General features: G+C 39.4%; 1 protein-coding gene across 4 annotated transcripts in view; it reads right to left on the bottom strand.

Moving 5' to 3' along the window:
* Positions 1-18,243, bottom strand: part of LOC127453655 (cyclin-dependent kinase 14-like) — a 334,552-nt gene that overhangs the window by 272,382 nt on the left and 43,927 nt on the right. Inside the window, exon 1 of one of the 4 annotated variants that reach the window (XM_051720218.1) lies at positions 5,706-5,848. The exons of the other annotated variants lie outside the window; for them this stretch is intronic. Coding sequence (XP_051576178.1) covers positions 5,706-5,801 — 96 coding nt within the window. The 5' untranslated portion in view covers positions 5,802-5,848. Of the gene's footprint in view, positions 1-5,705; positions 5,849-18,243 lie in introns of those variants that run through there. 4 annotated transcript variants of the gene reach the window in all.

Below are 18,243 nucleotides of genomic sequence, written 5' to 3'. Positions count from 1 at the left end.
TCTAAGTCCTCGTGGTGGTGTAGTGACTCGCCTCAATCCGGGTGGCGGAGGACGAATCTCAGTTGCCTCCGTGTCCGAGACCGTCAATCCGCGCATCTTATCACGTGGCTTGTTGAGCGCGTTACAACGTGTGGAGGCTTTGCGCTGCTCTCCGCGCATCCACGCACAACTCACCATGCACCCACCGAGAGCGAGAACCACATTATAGCGACCACAAGGAGGTTACCCCATGTGACTCTACCCTCCCTAGCAACCGGACCAATTTGGTTGCTTAGGAGACCTGGCTGGAGTCACTCAGCACGCCCTGGATTCAAACTCACGACTCCATGGGTGGTAGTCAGTGTCTTTACTCGCTGAGCTACCCAGGCCCCATACGAAGTATAATGTTATAAATTTATAAAAAGCTTGCTAGATTTAGGGCAGAAAACGCTTCATCACAGTCTGTTACAAAGTCCATGAGTCCATTACAAAACATGAATAATGATTCCAGGATCTGCAGAATTCATGTTCATTGACTAAAAAAAACTAGAACTTGTATAACTTTTCACTCAAAGTTGCATTTCTAAGTACCACTTTGGCCTTGACAAGCTGGTGAACTCTCCTCCTGTGATTTAAGTGAGAGCAACAAATCCATTTTACAGAAATTAGAAGTTTAGAACGGTGTAAAAGAAGACAAAGGTTGTGCAGTATTAATGACTAAATTGGCTGTCTTCCCTGACACTGCCTGTTTTAATGCCTGTTCGGATCAGAACTCACTCCAGTACAAATCCCTTCAGGACATGTTCCTCAAAAACATCAGCCTTACATTAAAACTATCCTGTATTTACAACCTACACACAGATGATATCTCATTGTAGACTTTAACACGATTTTTGTGAAGTCACTCTGTCTACCTAATATACCAATATCAGTATCAGTGCATTGCTAATTTTATAAACCTAGTGTATATTCCTAATGTACATAAAATCTTCATTATGCAAATGTGCAATAAAACAATTGTATTTATCTGATATATTTCCGAGGGAAACAGGATATTCAAGTTATTTTTTGGCCTGTTAACAAGATCAACCAGTGCTCGATTTCATGATTTTAAGATTCGATATCGGGATTGTTCAAATGAAGATTTATGTTTAATGTTTTCCGTATAGTGAATGGAGATGTTTACCAGTTCCAATGATTCCTTCAAGTCTTTATCTGTCACTCTAGTGTTCTTCTATATCTCATTGAGCATTCTGCGGTGTGCCCTTTGAGTCATCTTGACTAGACGGCCACTTCTAGAGAGAGTACCTATAGTACTAAATCATCTCCATTTATAGACAGTTTGTCTAACTGTGGACAGATGAATATCTAAACTCTTCAATATAACTTTGTAAACTTTTCCAAGCAACAATTCTTGATCGTAGGTCTTCTGAGATCCCTTTTTTGCAAGGCATGGTCCATGCCAGCAGATGTTTCTTGTGAATAGCAAACTCAAAATGTTTGAGTGCTTTTTATAAGTCAAAGTAGCTCTAGCCCACACCTCCAATCTCATTTCATTAATTGGATGCAAAATCCAGACTTTAATTAGCTTTTGTTGACGTCTTTAGCCAAGGGGTTCACGTTTCAACAGCACTTTGGATGTTTAATGGGATGTGTTCAATAAAGACATGAAAGAATATAATTGTTAGTGTGTTAGCTGAAGCACATTATGTTTGTCTATACGTGTGACTTTAATGAAGATCACAGTTTATGACCAATTAATGCAGAAAACCAGCTATTTCCAGAGGGTTCACATACTTTTTCTTGCCACTGAAAATGGTTTAATATATTTCAGTAATCTATTATACGAGACAAATTTGCCCAATTATTTGAAGGGGAAAAGGGCTGAAAAACAAGGACAACGAGCTAGAATCAAACCAGAACAACTGCTGGCAAACGCCCAGAGCATCGCTTTGATGAGTTCGCTTTTGTTGATATTCAGCGGCATGGACGTGGCCTGGCCTCTGTTGTTGTAGGTGGAACCGAAGCGTTTAAGTGTATTATAATGGTCAAGTCCTCGTTGAGAGCTTGAGATTCTTTGAATGAGTTTATAAAGAAAAGAGAGCCCCTAGGCTACACTAATTGTTTTTGATAGACTGATAATTGTTGTAGATGTTCGCCCTGGAAAGCAAAGCCATGGTCAACAACAGTTGACTAATGAGTAGATTTACATAAAATATCTAACAAATGAAAACACAGGCGTGATTAAAACTTTGTATCCGTGACATGTTGAGATGTTTACTCCCTTGAGGAATTAATTATGCACATATCTAATGTAATAGCCGAGCACTAATGACTGTTTTCAGCGTGATTGGGTCTGTGCGAGGTTATGTGTTTAAACCTCATACTGTGACCTCGGCTTTATCTGTGACCTCATCACGTTGTGTGTAACATGCAGCAGTGGCATAACAAAGCTAATCACAACCCTAATGAAAAGACCAGCAGGAATTTACATAAAATGGTTAGTGATGGTGTAGTTGGTGAACCAGCATGATCCTTCAACCGAGGCTTGTTGACCCTGGAAGTTTTGCTGGTTAAGCTAGTTAAGGACACCAGCACTACAAAAACAACATATGCAGGTGAAAGTACTACCAAATACATAACGGCAAATCAAATATGTGCAACCTTTAATTGCTACTGTTGTATTGAATGATATTACAAAATCGCAGCTTAACTTGAGAGTAATATTTAGTCTAAATTTGAGTCGCTAAAAGTACTAAAATACTAGTTTGCTCAGAGCTTGCCAATTCTACGGTTTGAAGTAATCAAAACCCGTATTAGCCGTTAAATTACCCATTTTTGGCTTAAACGGGACGTCTACTGCCCTGCATGTCCCGTACTAATTCTACAGTGTTGCTAAAGGTTCACGGTTTTAAAATGCATTTGTGGTTTAAGATGAGGAAATATTACTTTTAAAATGTACCGCGGTCACCAAAAGGTTGATGGTATACACTAGAAAATTAATCAGATTTATAGCGAATGAGGACTTAAAGATCCCGTGAAATCAAAAAGTAAAGTTTTGCTGCTTGTAATCCATGTCTATTAGCTATATGCTAGTGTACTTCTAAACCTTATCCAATCAAATGCTTTCTAGAACTAAAACATCCCTCCCCCTACAACCGTTCAATGTGCCTAGCTGTGTTCTAACTGGCGCTGATAATGCCTTTGCAGGGCACTTTGAATGGAGCACAATCAATGCTGTAGGGTCATTCCAAATCCAATAAGAATCGCTTAAGAGAGAGTTCGGACTGATCGTTATCACTGTTCAGCCATTTGACGCTCTCGCAGTGGAAGGTAATGGTCTAAAAAGGGAATAGGGCATAGGGATGATAACTTTTGAATGGGACGCGTCAACGTGGGAGCAGCACTCGAGGAGAATTGCCTTGGCCGGTATTGAGATCGCTTCAAGTTTCCCCAGTAAGTGAATCTGACATGAGCATGAGCTATTTTTAAAAATGGGACAAGTCGTTCGACATGTTTCGCCCCCACTTCCTGTTTCAGTAGAAAATACGTCAAAACACCAAATCGAATCATGCTGGTCAAAGCACTTCACGGGGGACTTTCCACTGTGATCTGATCCACGCCAAAAGTGATCGTACCGCTTCAGAGGACCACTCGAGTCGTAAGGATTACATTTATGCTGACTTTACATCCTTTTTGGCGCTTGAAACTTTGACAACGTTGACTTGCATTGTATGGACAAAACACCTCATTCATTTTTCAGATGTCTTTGTTTGTGTTCCAGGGAAGAACGAAAGTCATACGAGTTTGGGACGGCATAAAAGTTGAGAGAATTATCACTGTTGGGTGAACTTTCCATCAAACCTGCGGCAGCATTACGCTGTAATAGTGGGGTTTTCCTCTTACGTCATACCCTGAAATTCTCCTGGTGCGCTAGAGTGAATTTGCATTAGAATGTTGCTTATGCATTTACATGGCCACATAAGCTACGTTATCCAGCAGAATCCTAGGTGTGTTAAACCGCTTCCTTATACTTCCTTAAGGCCTGTTCACACCAAGTCTGTTTTTCGGTGCGATTGTTAGTTCCGAACGAACTTTTGAATGGGAACAACGCAATCCTATGGCGCCATTCACATCGGGTCCGACAAATCGTCCGCCAACAATCCAACGTTTTTTGTTTTGTTTTCACGAAGTGTGTTCAGATTTTTTTCTTTGGACTGCTATGAAAACTGAGTGACCAATGAGATAAGAGCTTTCTGTCATTTTTCCAGAGTCATTGGAGCTGCTCAATCCAGCATGTTTTTGGCGCTAATCAACTGGAAAACACCGGCATTGGACATGCAGCTGTTATATTATTTCATGTATATCACTGTGCCCGTTATATTTTGATGCCATTAAAATTAGCAGCGACGTTCACAAATGCATTTGCACTAATTTTGTAGTAATATATATCATAAAAAGACTCTATACATACAATATTTTACTGTAGACAAACATTTTTATTGCAAGGATAATATAAAAAAAAATATTGCAATAATTTAAATAAAGAATAGACCGGAGCTCTAAAATACCATGCGGGCAGGAGACTAAATAAATGTTTGTAGAACAGCAACAGCGCCACCTACTGTTCAGGGGTGAAATACATTTTCATTTAATTTTTTTAAAGACTCATGGGAATAGACATTATGTTGGAAGTTCGTCCCGCAAAACTGTCACAGATTTGGTGTGAACAGGCCTTTAAACAGCATAAGGAAAATACCATTCTCGTTTACATGTGGCTTCAGTACGCCACTTTTTGCAACAACAAAAAAAAACTGGAATAAGCTGATTTACATTTATGCATTTGGCAGACACATTTATACATTTTACCAGTTTGTGTGTTCCCTGGGAAATTAACCCATGATCTTGGCATTGATAGCAACATGCACTCCACCAGTTGACCTAGAGGAACACTTTTCTTAAGTGACCATAAATGCCGTCACTATGAGCAATGGAAATAGTGATTCTTGACTTGGTAAACACCACTAATTACCCAGAGTGCATTCCGCTGATGTCAATGCAACTCGGCTACTTCTATAAGTAATGTTTGTACCAATGCCCAGGTTGAACCATGCCAAGGGTAATCTCGTCTCGTACAGGGACACATATCAGTGCTTGTCGTCCGTTCACTTTCTTATCCTCACACAGGTCTAATCGTTCACAGCACTCCTGCCACCTGTTGGTGGAGATCTCACACAGGCCTCTGAGATTGCACCGTGGCAGGATGCTGTGAGGTGTTAATACAGATGGGAGAACAACCTGCTTCTTCCTCCATCTCCCATCTCCCCCACCACCCCAGGGCAGGAAGTCCTAACACGCATCACCAATCAATTGCTCAGAGAAGGTGGCAAAAACAGCATCCGGCAGCACAAACTGCCAAAATGCATGTTATATACAAGATGCATGAAGCGTGTCTTCCTGTCTGTGTCAGTGCCATCTCAAGTACCACCACGATTCTCACTTGGGCCGGCCCGTTCCGGACATAACAGCACGTCAGGGGCCATGTCATGCCATTTGCGAGTTTGCATGCATGCACTGCCTGCAACATAAACCTGTTTATTCCCTATAAAAGCACACACACCGTTAAGCATGTGATGGGAGCATCTGGGGAGCATTTGTGCTGATCAGGAGCATGCACTGCCAGGAAGAGCAGAATGAGGGGGGGGGGAGGGGGTGCAGATGCTTACCTTATTGCAGTCACTGTGTGCAGGAGACAGCTCACCTGTGTGCCTCTCGCGTGCAGACGAAACGCATGCAGGCCAATCACTGCCAGCGAATCGCATTCACAACATCTCTCGTAGACTCAGAGGCTGGAAGTCCAAAGATTGGACTAAAACAAAAGGGATGGAGAATGATGGGGGGATCTTTCAGAGTGACGACTCACACATGCCCGTGACGCAGCTTCAGTGCATCGCGCATGTGTTTGAGGTCGTCGGTCGCATTAGAAATGCAATGTGACATGCCGTGTGGCCACCTCAAGATGCGGACTCCTGGGGAAGACAGACGGGATGTAAATGGCAACCCCCGCAAGCCCAGATGGTCTGATCCAGTGTGGTTTGAGGAAGCGAGGGGCACAAGCGGTGTCTGCAGCAGCCGTGCAACCCATGCGTGCTGGATAGAGCGCTCTCTCTCCCTTTCTCTCTCTATTTCAGCTATTGATTTACTCCATCTCTGCACAGCTTCAGTGAAATATGAAACTCTGGCCTGACAAGTAGCCATTAATCGAGTGAGTGAGTAACATTAACAACAATAACAGAAAAGACAGGAAGGCACTCAAGAGCCATACACGCTCCAAATGTCCAGCATCACATGAGCATCAGCTTACTGTACGGGGAGGATTCAAACCTGCATTTTTAGGACATATCATGCATTCACATCTTCTGAAACCGGTCCAGAACATGAAATACCACAAAATATATTTGACTAAAAAAAAAAATCCCAATTATTATTATATCCAATATTGTCATGATAACTAAAGCCTGCTATCACGGTATTGGATATAACTTTACACAGATAAAGTTAGTAAGTGATTTTATCACACTATAATCATGTTAACATGTATAACGTTTACGTCTTGTGGCTATACTTTTGAAACAATGTGTATTTTAGCGTTTATGAACTGGCACCGTTAACTTTCATTGGAAGTGTCTTGCTGGGGTTTTCTGTTGTTTCTTTTAGTAAACAAGGGACGAGTCAAAATTAATTTTTGTGGTAATCAACATTATGCCACAAATGCTGCAGATTGAGGTAAACTTGTATTGAACCCGTAACACTTCTTTAACTAGCCTAATATTAACATGCACAACTTTTAATGTAACAGAGGCATTAGTATATGTAGAAATTAACATCAACCATGATTAATAAATGCTGTAAAAGTATTTTTCATTTTTAACTACTGCGTCAACATATACCAAGACTTTTTCATTCTGACATTATTTATGAAAATTAAGCAAATTTTCCCTACAAATCCTCATTATCATACTGTAAAAAAATAAAAAAATAAATAAATAAATACTCTAATTACTGTTAATTTATTGTTTAAATTGCAAAAAATCTTTTGTACATCATGGTAATATTTGCCCTTAAATGTTACTGATTTTAATAAAAAGTATTTTTATTGTAATACAGAAAAAATACTATATAAATGATATAATGAAAAATAAATAAACAGCAGGCTTTATTTTCTTTAGGCAATATATATATATATATATATATATATATATATTTTTTTTTTTTTTTTTAAATGACCTGGACAAGTTTTCGTGAAATCCACCCACGACACAAATTCGATTTTTAAATACAGTAGAGTTAAAAAAAATAAAAATAAAATAAAAATAAAATTTTTTTTTTTTTTAAATAACAAAAATTAATAAGGTTGTATTCATTCACGTCATTAATAAACTATAACAGTTAACATGAACTAACAATGAACAATATTTTTAAAGCGCTTGTTAATCATAGTTAATGATGATTTCAATTTTGTTTTTTAAAGTTAAAATGACATGTTAAAATTAGTTAATGCATTATAAACTTACATGAAATAATAATGCTAAATTAACATTAACAAAGATTAAACAAGCACTCAGTAATTTTAACCTCATTACAAATGTTTTACTGCTAAAAAAATGAATAGTCATTTGAAACATATGTATAAAAATGTATAAAATCATGAGTACTCACTTTTGATGAAGACATGTTTTATTGTAAATGGGGAGGGTCTCTACATGGGGGCTGCCATGTTATGATCACATGACCAGCTGAATGCTACTGGCTTAATCTCAGTAACCATCCTTAAGTGTTTTTGGACACTTTCACTCATGGATTTAATTAATCGCTGACTGTGAATAGTGAATTTCTGCAATGGCGTCAGTAGCTAAAAACTACTGCGTTTGAACGATGCTGCATCCACTCCACTAGGTGTCAGTGTAAGTCTAAGACAACATAAACAAAACATGACTGAGTGCTTCTTTAATAAAAGGTTCATGATACTAACTGTTAACAAATAACCTTAAACAACCTTGTTGTAATGGTGTTTTTCGTTCACATATAAAGTATTTACAAAAATGATTAATTACAGTAAATGTGTCCCCTCTGGTATTAGTGACATTTTACACGTGGTTCATTACATTACATATGACCTGTTTACCTGGTTAAGCTGCAGTGAGCTAAACTTCAGCCCTTACACAGATCAATAAGGCTCAGTTGTGTGTATAAGGTCAGTGCTTGACCTATAATTCAATAACTCCACAAAAAACACTATTTGCCTTATCAGCAGCACAGAAGAGACTGAACAAGCCTCCTAGTGTGCACTCAAGGGCACTGGGTAAACTGCTAGAAAGAAAGCGCGATCTGCTCGAGGTGTAGATTGCACCAAGTGTTATCTCTCTTCACTCAAAGGCGACCTTGAGAGATGAGCGTGTTGCCATAGAAATGAGAGATGGCGATTATCAGCGTGCAGGTAGAAGAGTCTTTATTCGCACACTCTGAATTACGCTCCGATACACTCATTATAGAGTAGGAGAGATTTGAGATGTCCCGTTGTTTTCTACTTAGACCCCTCCAATGATTAATAACAGTGAAGCATTGAGAGTTTAACTATTTTTTTGGGTTAGTTTCCAGCTAAAAAGGCCAACTTAGGCCACGCCCACACTAATACATTTTCAGTTGAAAACTCGTTTTCAGTTTCCAAACATCATTTTCAAATACATGCTACTAGAGAGCGTTTTTGAAAGCAGGGCTCAACATTAATGTTTGTTCGCAAGTAGATTTTTGAAGGGGCAAGTGAAAGAGAATCTTATTTGGCCGACCAGATAAGTAGCCTGATTAAAACGTCATTAACGGAAAAATAACCGGCTATATTTGTGATATAACCAAGGCCTGTGTCACTTATTACAGAGTTAATATTCTTATTCTGCTGTTGAAAATAATCCAGAGTGCGTAATTTTATACTAGCGATAGTAATAGCTGCGCGCTGTTTGACTGACAGGTGTCTTATGTGTGTGCGCACAAACATGCGCGTGAGCTCCGAGAACTCGCGTGATAGCTCGGATCCATGCCTGACCGGTCAAAATCATTCCTCAGTCTTGGTGAGGTATTCATGTAAACACAGTGAGTGATGTCTAAAGTGAACATAAACAGTGGAGAAAAAGCGGATTCATTTTAAAATCCATCAGATCCTACTCTCCACCCTCTCTTCGCTGGGCATTACAGGAACTGTGCTTGACTGGTTTAATTCCTCTCTCTCAGGTAGGTCCTTCAAGGTAGCCTGGAGAGCTGAGGTGTCCAAGTCACATCAGCTACTTACTGGGGTACCTCAGGGCTCAGTGCTTGGGCCACTTCTCTTCTCTATATACACAACATCACTGGGACCCATCATTCAGGCACATGGTTTCTCTTACCACTGCTACGCCGATGACACAGCTCTACTTGTCTTTCCAGCCCAACGACACCACAGTGACTGCTCGAATCTCTGCCTGCATGGTGGACATCTCGGCCTGGATGAAGAAACACCACCTGCAACTCAACCCAGCCAAGACCGAACTCCTTGTCTTTCCAGCCAACCCTGCTGTTGAACACATCATCACCGTGCAGCTAGGTGCATCTACAGTAACGCCTTCCAAAACGGTCAGAAATCTAGGGGTAACCATCGATAACCAACTGAATTTCACAGACCACATCTCAAAGACAGCACGATCATGTAGACTTTACAATATCAGGAAGATAAGACCCTTCCGCCTTCCACCTTTCTGAACACGCCACACAACTTCTTAAGTCACTTGTCATCTCTAGACTGGACTACTGTAACGCTCTCATTGTAGGCCTCCCTGCATGTGCAATTAGACCCCTGCAAATGATCCAGAATGCAGCAGCACGTCTGGTCTTTAATGAACCAAAGAGAGCACATGTTACACCACTCCTTGTCTCTCTCCACTGGCTGCCGGTTGATGCATGTATCAAATTCAAGGCTCTGATGCTGGCATACAGAACAGTCACTGGGTCTGCTCCAGCATACCTAAAATCATTTCTGCAGAGCTACGCGCCCACCAGAAGCCTGCGGTCGGCTAATGAGTGGCGCCTTGTTGTAACAACACAAAGAGGCACCAAAACAGTTTCCTGCATTTCCTTGTTTTTTTTGTTCTATTATTTTTCATTTCTTTCTTTTCATTGCTGTTTTTATTGATATTTTTAATGACTGTTTGTAGGTCTTGAATAACTACTTGAGAACTTGAAACAATTGTTACAAATTAGTAATTGTTATTATTTGTTGTGTTATTGAAGTTAGTATCACAAATGTAAAAAGTTTACTACCGACAACTGAAATATTGGTATTGTGACAATGTATATATTGTGCATGGTAGATGCTTAAATGTCCTTGATTCTCTCCGGACGAGTACTTGGACAAGTGAATGACCAATTTACTCGTTCGAAGGACAAGCACATGGCAATGCTTAATGTGGAGCACTAAATAAGATGTTTAAGGTCTATTTGTACTAAAAACTCTAAAACTAAATTTGGATTAACTTCGAATTTTATTTTACAAATCAATTTGTTGAACGTGCTAAAAACTGGTACTGTCTCTTTAAGAAAACCGATTTTTCTGTAAATAGTGTATTTCTATGGCTATTTTCATGGTGAACACCTGGTTAAATTAGTAAAAATAAAACTAAAGATGTTCAATACTCGTCAACGAGTATTGACGTTGACTACCACCCCTTGAGTCACGAGTTCGAATCCAGGGTGTGCTTAGTGACTCCAGCCAGGTCTCCTAAGCAACCAAATTGGCCCGGTTGCTAGGGAGGGTAGAGTCACATGGGGTAACCTCCTCGTGGTCGCTATAATGTGGTTCTTGCTCTCGGTAGGGTGCGTGGCGAGTTGTGCATGGGTGCCGTGGAGAATAGCGTGAAGCCTCCACACGCGCTACGTCTCCGCGGTAACCTGCTCCAAGTCACGTGATAAGATGCGTGGATTGACGGTCTCAGACATGGAAGCAACTGAGATTCGTCCTCCGCCACCCGGATTGAGGCGAGTCACTACGCCACCACGAGGATCTATTTTTACTAAAAACTCAAAATAAATTAACAATTCAATGCATTTAATCAATCAAATTTGTACTATTTGCAGGTATTTACATTGATTTGTTAAACACGTGCTGAAAACCGGTACGGTCTCTTTAAGAAAACCAGCCTTTCTGTAAACGGCGCCTTTCTACGGCTATTTTTATGGCGAAAACCAAGCTAAAATAGTAAAAATTAAACTAAAGAAATTTACAATCCATTTTTACTAAAAACTCAAACTAAATTTGGATTAAAATTGTTTTTAAAAAAAAATTAACAAATCAATGTATATAATCAATAAATATGATATTGCATATATTTATTTTGTTAAATGTTTATTGTTTAACAGCCTCTTTCTATGGCTATTTTTTATGGTGAAAACCAGGTTAAAATAGTAAAAATAAAACTAAGATGTTTAAGATCCATTTTTACTAAAAACTCAAACTAAATTTGGATTAACTTTGTTAATCCTGTTAAAGGGTGTCTCTGAGTGGAAGACAATCGTAAAATGCGCAAAAAATCAGTCAAATGTACAAAAATGTATTGGTGTGAATGTGGCCTAGACTAGAAATCCCATGCTGATTAGTTCTGGTGTGGAGCTGGTCTAGCTGGTAAACCAGCCATTCACCATCAAAACACCTTCGAAACTTCCACCAAAGGCAGCTCAAAGAGTAGATGGAGGTATTCTAAAGACTCCTGACATCTGAAATGCAGGTCTGAGCAAAAATGTCCATCTGGATGTGAAGATAACCCAGTTTTCATTAAGAGATTTGTAATGGAACGCCCCTGTGAGACTGATGGAGTTCTGATCCAAAATGTTGTTTTCAAAAGATACGGTCCACATCTGCCATTTAAACCCTTAACAGGATCCGTAGGACACATACTGAGACCACAACACCTAAAAGTAGAGATTTTGGCTATGTTCAGAATGAAATACTAGCTCACTTACTGACTACTTCACAATATATTAGTGCTTCTTCAACTTCGGCCTCTTTTAGCACTGTGGACTTCAAGAAAGTAGATTATTTATTTTGTCTACTAACAATGTGCAACAGAGTGTGTTCATGCATCTCAGGAGATTTATGTCATTTTTGTGTTAATCCTACACGTCTCAAATTCTGTGTTGTGTTTAATGATGCTGATACTTTTTCAAATAAAGGGCTGGGCTTTGATGCAGACTTCCCGATTTGATTTGATTCTGATTCACAAGCTCTCGATTTGATTTCGATATGGATTCATATGGGTATATTTCAGTTATAATGTCCCTTTTGCTTACATATGAAATAAATTCTCTCCCAGCTAATGCTGTTAATTATACAGAGGACCTTCTAACAAGGTACATTACAAAATATGAATTTTACTAATTAAATTTTATTCATTTTTAATCATTTTGGTCACATTTTAGCTTTTTAAAAATGAAAAAATTTATGTATTTAATAGGGCTGCAACTAATGATTATTTTGATTATCGATTAATCGAACGATTACTCAACTATTCTGGCAATTAATCATTAGCTCTTAACCGATTATTCAGCTTGTGCCTCGACTTAAAAGGTTGTATTAAATGTGCTTACTAACAATAAAGAGGACACCATCATCTTTTAAAAATACCTCTAAATGACATTCACTGAATTAAAGGGAAAAAAGAAATTCACTGCAAAAAAATCCTATTGTTATCAAGTGTTTTTTGTCTTGTTTTCCCATTTAAAATGATCTAAAAATTCTTAAAACAACATACATTTACTTTAAAAGCAACATATACAATATTTAGACTTGTTTTCAGAGAATATACCTTGAATATAAGTGTATTTTTCACTTGTTCATACTTCTGCCAGTGCAGTAAAGAAAAAAATATGCTTTGTGGTGGGGTGAGCATGAGACAGACACAGTGGGTGTGGCGTCAAGCCATGGAGAGGCATTTATTGGAAATAATAATAAAAGTAACATGCCCATAAAAGGGGGTAATAAAGGGAGAATCTGGCATCCTCACGGTGAGACGGAGCTCCGTGAAGGGCGGGGTAGTGTCTATGGAATGGCCCAGGCATGAGCTGGGTCCATCGGCCGCACACGTTCCCCTCCAGGGTCCACGGTGCGAGGGGCGGCGGCGTCCTTGGCGGCCTGACTTCCCAGGTCCATGGCAGGTGAGAGGGTAAGGTGGTCCGGCCTCTATCCCGTCGGCCGCGACGTGTGCTGTTCTCCCCCAGCGACTCATTTAATCCATCCAAGGGTCTGAGGAGCGGGTCCGGCGGTGCATCAATCTCGTCCAAACCCTCCCAGCTCTGGTCCTGGGTGTGCTAGGATGCCAGTGTGCGCACACATGGAGATTTGAAGCCGGCTCCCTGGGAAGAGGTGCGCTCTGTGTTTTAAAGACAGCGGTGATGAAGCATTATTCACATCAGGTGTGCTTCATTCACCGCTGTCAGAACGAGGCTTATTAATTATGCACCTCTTCTCGCTCTCCTGTCCAACTCCCGTCGTGAGCCTGGCTGAAGGGTGGCCATAAGAGGCGGGGCGACGATGACGAGACGGAGGGGCGGATCATTCCGCCACAGCAATATAAAATCGTATTTATTGATTAAATACTAGGGACGATTAGTCGACGTTATCGGCAACGTCAACAAAACTTTACATTAAAATATATTATACTTATATAATAAATATATTATATAAATATACAATATATTATATATTTATAATATATAATAGCTGGGAGGGTTCGGAGTTGGACGCGCTGCCGGACCCGTTCCTCGGACACATTAATGAGTCGCTGGGGGTGAACAGCTCACGACGCCGCCGACTTGCTAGATGCCGGGCCGCCTTCCCCTCACACCTGCCACGGGCCTGGGAAGTCAGGCCGCCAAGGACGCCGCTGCCACTCACGCCGTGGACCTTGGAGGGGAGCTTGAGCAGCCGACGGACCCAGCTGATGCCTGGGCCATTCTATGGACACTACCCCGCCCTTCACGGAGCCCCGTCTCACCGCGAGGATGCCAGATTCCCCCTTTATTATGAACACTATTCCCCCTTGGACACTTAATTACCCCTTTTATGGACATGTTATTTTTATTATTATTTCCAATAAATGCCTCTGAGGCTTGACACCACACCCACTGTGTCTGTCTCTTGCTCACCCTGCGACAACTGCATATATTATATTTTGATTGCATAATTTGTACTATTGAACACATGCTAAAAACCGGTACTGTTTCTTTAAGAAAACCGGCAGCGCCTGTAAATGAGCGAATATTAACAAGAGAGACTCGAATGGCTTTAACTCATCTGTGCTATGCCTGATTACAATTAAATTTTAATTTTTTGTTATTTATAATCAACACATGACTGTGGAGAACAGAAAGAGTATTAACAGAGTCATTATTCAATCATAAATGGGTCGCGTGGATCTCTTCTTTGGACACACATTACACGGAACAACTTTTACTCTCAACACGCAGTAAAAGGATCTCACTGCTGAATACTCCACCAATATACTACACAAATAATCTCAACATTTACCAGTCAGTTGCCAAATATATTCACTTTAATCGCATAGCGCAACATTTGGTTGCAAATGCGAACGATTTCCTCTCATTGTATTGGAGAGTTGCGCAAAGCGTAAAAGATCGAACCATGGCTTTTGAGACTCGATATCGAATCGGCCAAACTTAGAAAGAAAAAAAGTTAATCTAAAAATCGATTTTCTTTGCCCAGCTAGCGTCTGATTCATATCGCTTCAAATGTTAACCGTTCACTCTCACCACAAAGTTCACGTTCAGCTAACGATTAATCCAATCAGCCAGAAAGAGGCAAAATCTAAATAAAATCGCCTCTGTTCTGAGTCTCTGGCCTTTTGTTCTTGCATATTCAATTGCAAATAACCATAATTGACACCATTATAGGATTCATTCATCACTGTGGGTGATGAAGTGCTCATTAAAACAATGTGCAGACTGTTAATCTGCGCATTAATAAAGCCAATCAGGGACTTATCAAATGAAATCCCTTCAACGAGCCGTCGACTCTCAGAGGAAATTCCTCGAAAAAAGTTTGTCATTGTCAATGTGCATAAAATGGATAATGAATATTGATGTTAGTGGGTTTGGAGAATTAATGCACGGAGGCTCTACATAGAAATGAAGGAAAAGGAATTTAACAAATATATTCAAGAATTCTAGTCAATTTGCATTTGTTGTCAAGTCTCCGGTGAGAACTCACTCGACAGGAGTGTACCGTATGACAGCGCACTGCTTAAATAAAAGGAGAGAAGGAATTCTTAAAAACTCTCGACTTCTGATCAGAGTTCGTCTCAGTTGAAACTGATGGGTTTCTGAATGTGAATGCAAAGCAACACAAAAACAAATCGAATGTCAGATTTCACACATGGATGCATATGATGAAATGTTCCGCCAAAAATTGTCATCATTTAAACCCATATGTCCAAGCTGTTCTTTTCCAAACAATAAACGTATATAAAAGTATATAGTGATTAGGGGTTGTCAAGCTCCAAAAAAAGAAAGTAACACACAAGTAGTCAACACAAGAAACAATGTAGTTTGTCACATCAGTGTGGGCAAGAACAACAGTACAAGTGTTTACATAGAGCAAAATCAGATTAATTAGCAAAAATCTATGTGTCAATTTATTTATTTTTTTTTAAAACGACCGTACCATGATAAAAGAATTTCTGCGATAAGCTCCACCGATCGGAATTGCAAAAATAATGTTTAACAGTCAGATAGTCCCGCCCTGAGGTACATAATAATTTTTAAATATCACTCGGTTTTTAGCACGTGAACCAAACTTTATCAGACATTATCAAGACTATCAAAATACATACACGTATAATTATTTATATATTTTTTCAGATTTATTAATAAAGCTATTTAAGAGATATAACCATTTAAAAAACATTGTTACATCTTTTGCGTTTGCGGGTCAATTTTGACCCGGGAATCAATTGTGGCTTTACAAATAATATTATGTAGATTTGTTGTACATCTGTGAATTAGATTTTTACTTATAAACACTTCACTTACATTTAACCTCTTTCCCAAACTCTCTCACACACTTTTTTGACTGTCACCGGGACTGTACGCACACATACAGTAACACACAGACACACACACACACATAGTAACACACACACACACACACATACAGTAACACACTCACACATAGTAACACACACACACAGTAACACACTCACACATAGTAACACACAGTAACACACAGACCCACACACAGTAACACACCGACACACAAACACTGTAACACACACACATACAGTAACACACACATACACAGACACACACACAGTAACACACAGACACACACACACACACACACTGTAACACACACACACACACACAGAGTAACACACACACACAGTGTAACACACACAAACACACACACACACACACACAGTGTAACACACACACACAGAGTAACACACACACACACACACACAGAGTAACACACACACACACACACAGAGTAACACACACACACACACAGAGTAACACACACACACAGAGTAACACACACACACACACACACACACACAGAGTAACACACACGTACGCAGTAACACACACATACAGTAACACACATACAGTAACACACAGAGACACACACACACACAGAGTAACACACACACACAGAGTAACACACACACACAGAGTAACACACACACACACACAGTGTAACACACACACACACACAGTGTAACACACACACACACACACACACACACACACACACACACACAGAGTAACACACACGTACGCAGTAACACACACATACAGTAACACACAGAGACACACACACACACACACACAGAGTAACACACACACACAGAGTAACACACACACACACACAGAGTAACACACACACACACACACACACACACACACACACACACAGAGTAACACACACGTACGCAGTAACACACACATACAGTAACACACACATACAGTAACACACAGAGACACACACACACACACACAGAGTAACACACACACAGAATAACACACAGTTGTTTTAATGAAGTTTAGTTGAAAATGAATATGTTGCTTTCATAACTTTTGAACACCAAGTTGTATTGAGCAGTTATGAGTAACAGGAAATTCATTTAAATTACTAGTAATTCTCACATTAGATGTTCATATAAATAGTATGTTATATTTAGATAAAATTTCACAGAACTGTTGATAAAAAAGATGTCTTCACATGTATCACACTGGTTTAGCTGTAGTTAATGTATATTTTGAAATGTCAAAAATTTCTACATTTAATAATTTCTAAATAAATGGCATATTAATTAATAACTTTTATATTTGTCTGTTAACATGCCAAAAATATCACTCTTTTTACATGTATGAACAGTTAAGAACCTATTAATGACTTACAATATAGTTTAAGATGAAAATCATCGGGTTAAAAATTATTAAAACAATTTTAAATTCTATCGGGTCAAAATTGACCAGCGAATGCAAAAGGTGAAAGCAGATTCTGAACGTAATAGGAGGGTTAAGGCTTTTACATAATATTGTACGTTGTTGGCCTATTAAAGCTGAAATGCGTAATTTCTGCGCCACCGAACATAATTACAAAAATAAACACTGTTTTCAAACCGCTTTCCGAAAGACAACCCCGTCTTTCATTGGTCGGCCAAACAGATAGTCCTGCCCCCCAACTCACACTATTGGTTGTCAATGTTGATGTGTTGAGCTGGACAGGCCACTCAAACAAAAAATTGTTTTACCAGTTTTTAAGAGAGTTTACCTACGAATGGCTTACTTATAGTTGTCTCTGCATATTAAACTGGGATAAGAGAAAGTATTTTAATATCGAAAATGTTACGTGCATGTGAGAACGTACTCCTTGAATAATTTGGTGAGTTTCGAATCTGTGTAAACTGATTCATCGAAAACTCAAACAACATTTTTGCTACTTAAATTTAAATCAAAAGCGCTCTTAACAGAACTAAGGTAGTTCACCCTGAGAAATACAATTGTGTCATCATTTACTCACTCTCATGTTGTTCCAATCCAGTATGACTTTTATTGTATGGGGGAAAAAAACAATGAAAGTGAATGATGATCGAGATTGACATTTTACATAAAGTCTCCATTTGTGTTCCATGCTGAAAAGTCAGTCGTACAGGTTTGGAACAA

This window comes from Myxocyprinus asiaticus, chromosome 16, assembly GCF_019703515.2.
Source record: "Myxocyprinus asiaticus isolate MX2 ecotype Aquarium Trade chromosome 16, UBuf_Myxa_2, whole genome shotgun sequence".
NCBI classification, from domain to species: Eukaryota; Metazoa; Chordata; class Actinopteri; order Cypriniformes; family Catostomidae; genus Myxocyprinus; species Myxocyprinus asiaticus.
This window is presented reverse-complemented; position numbering and strand designations above follow the sequence as displayed.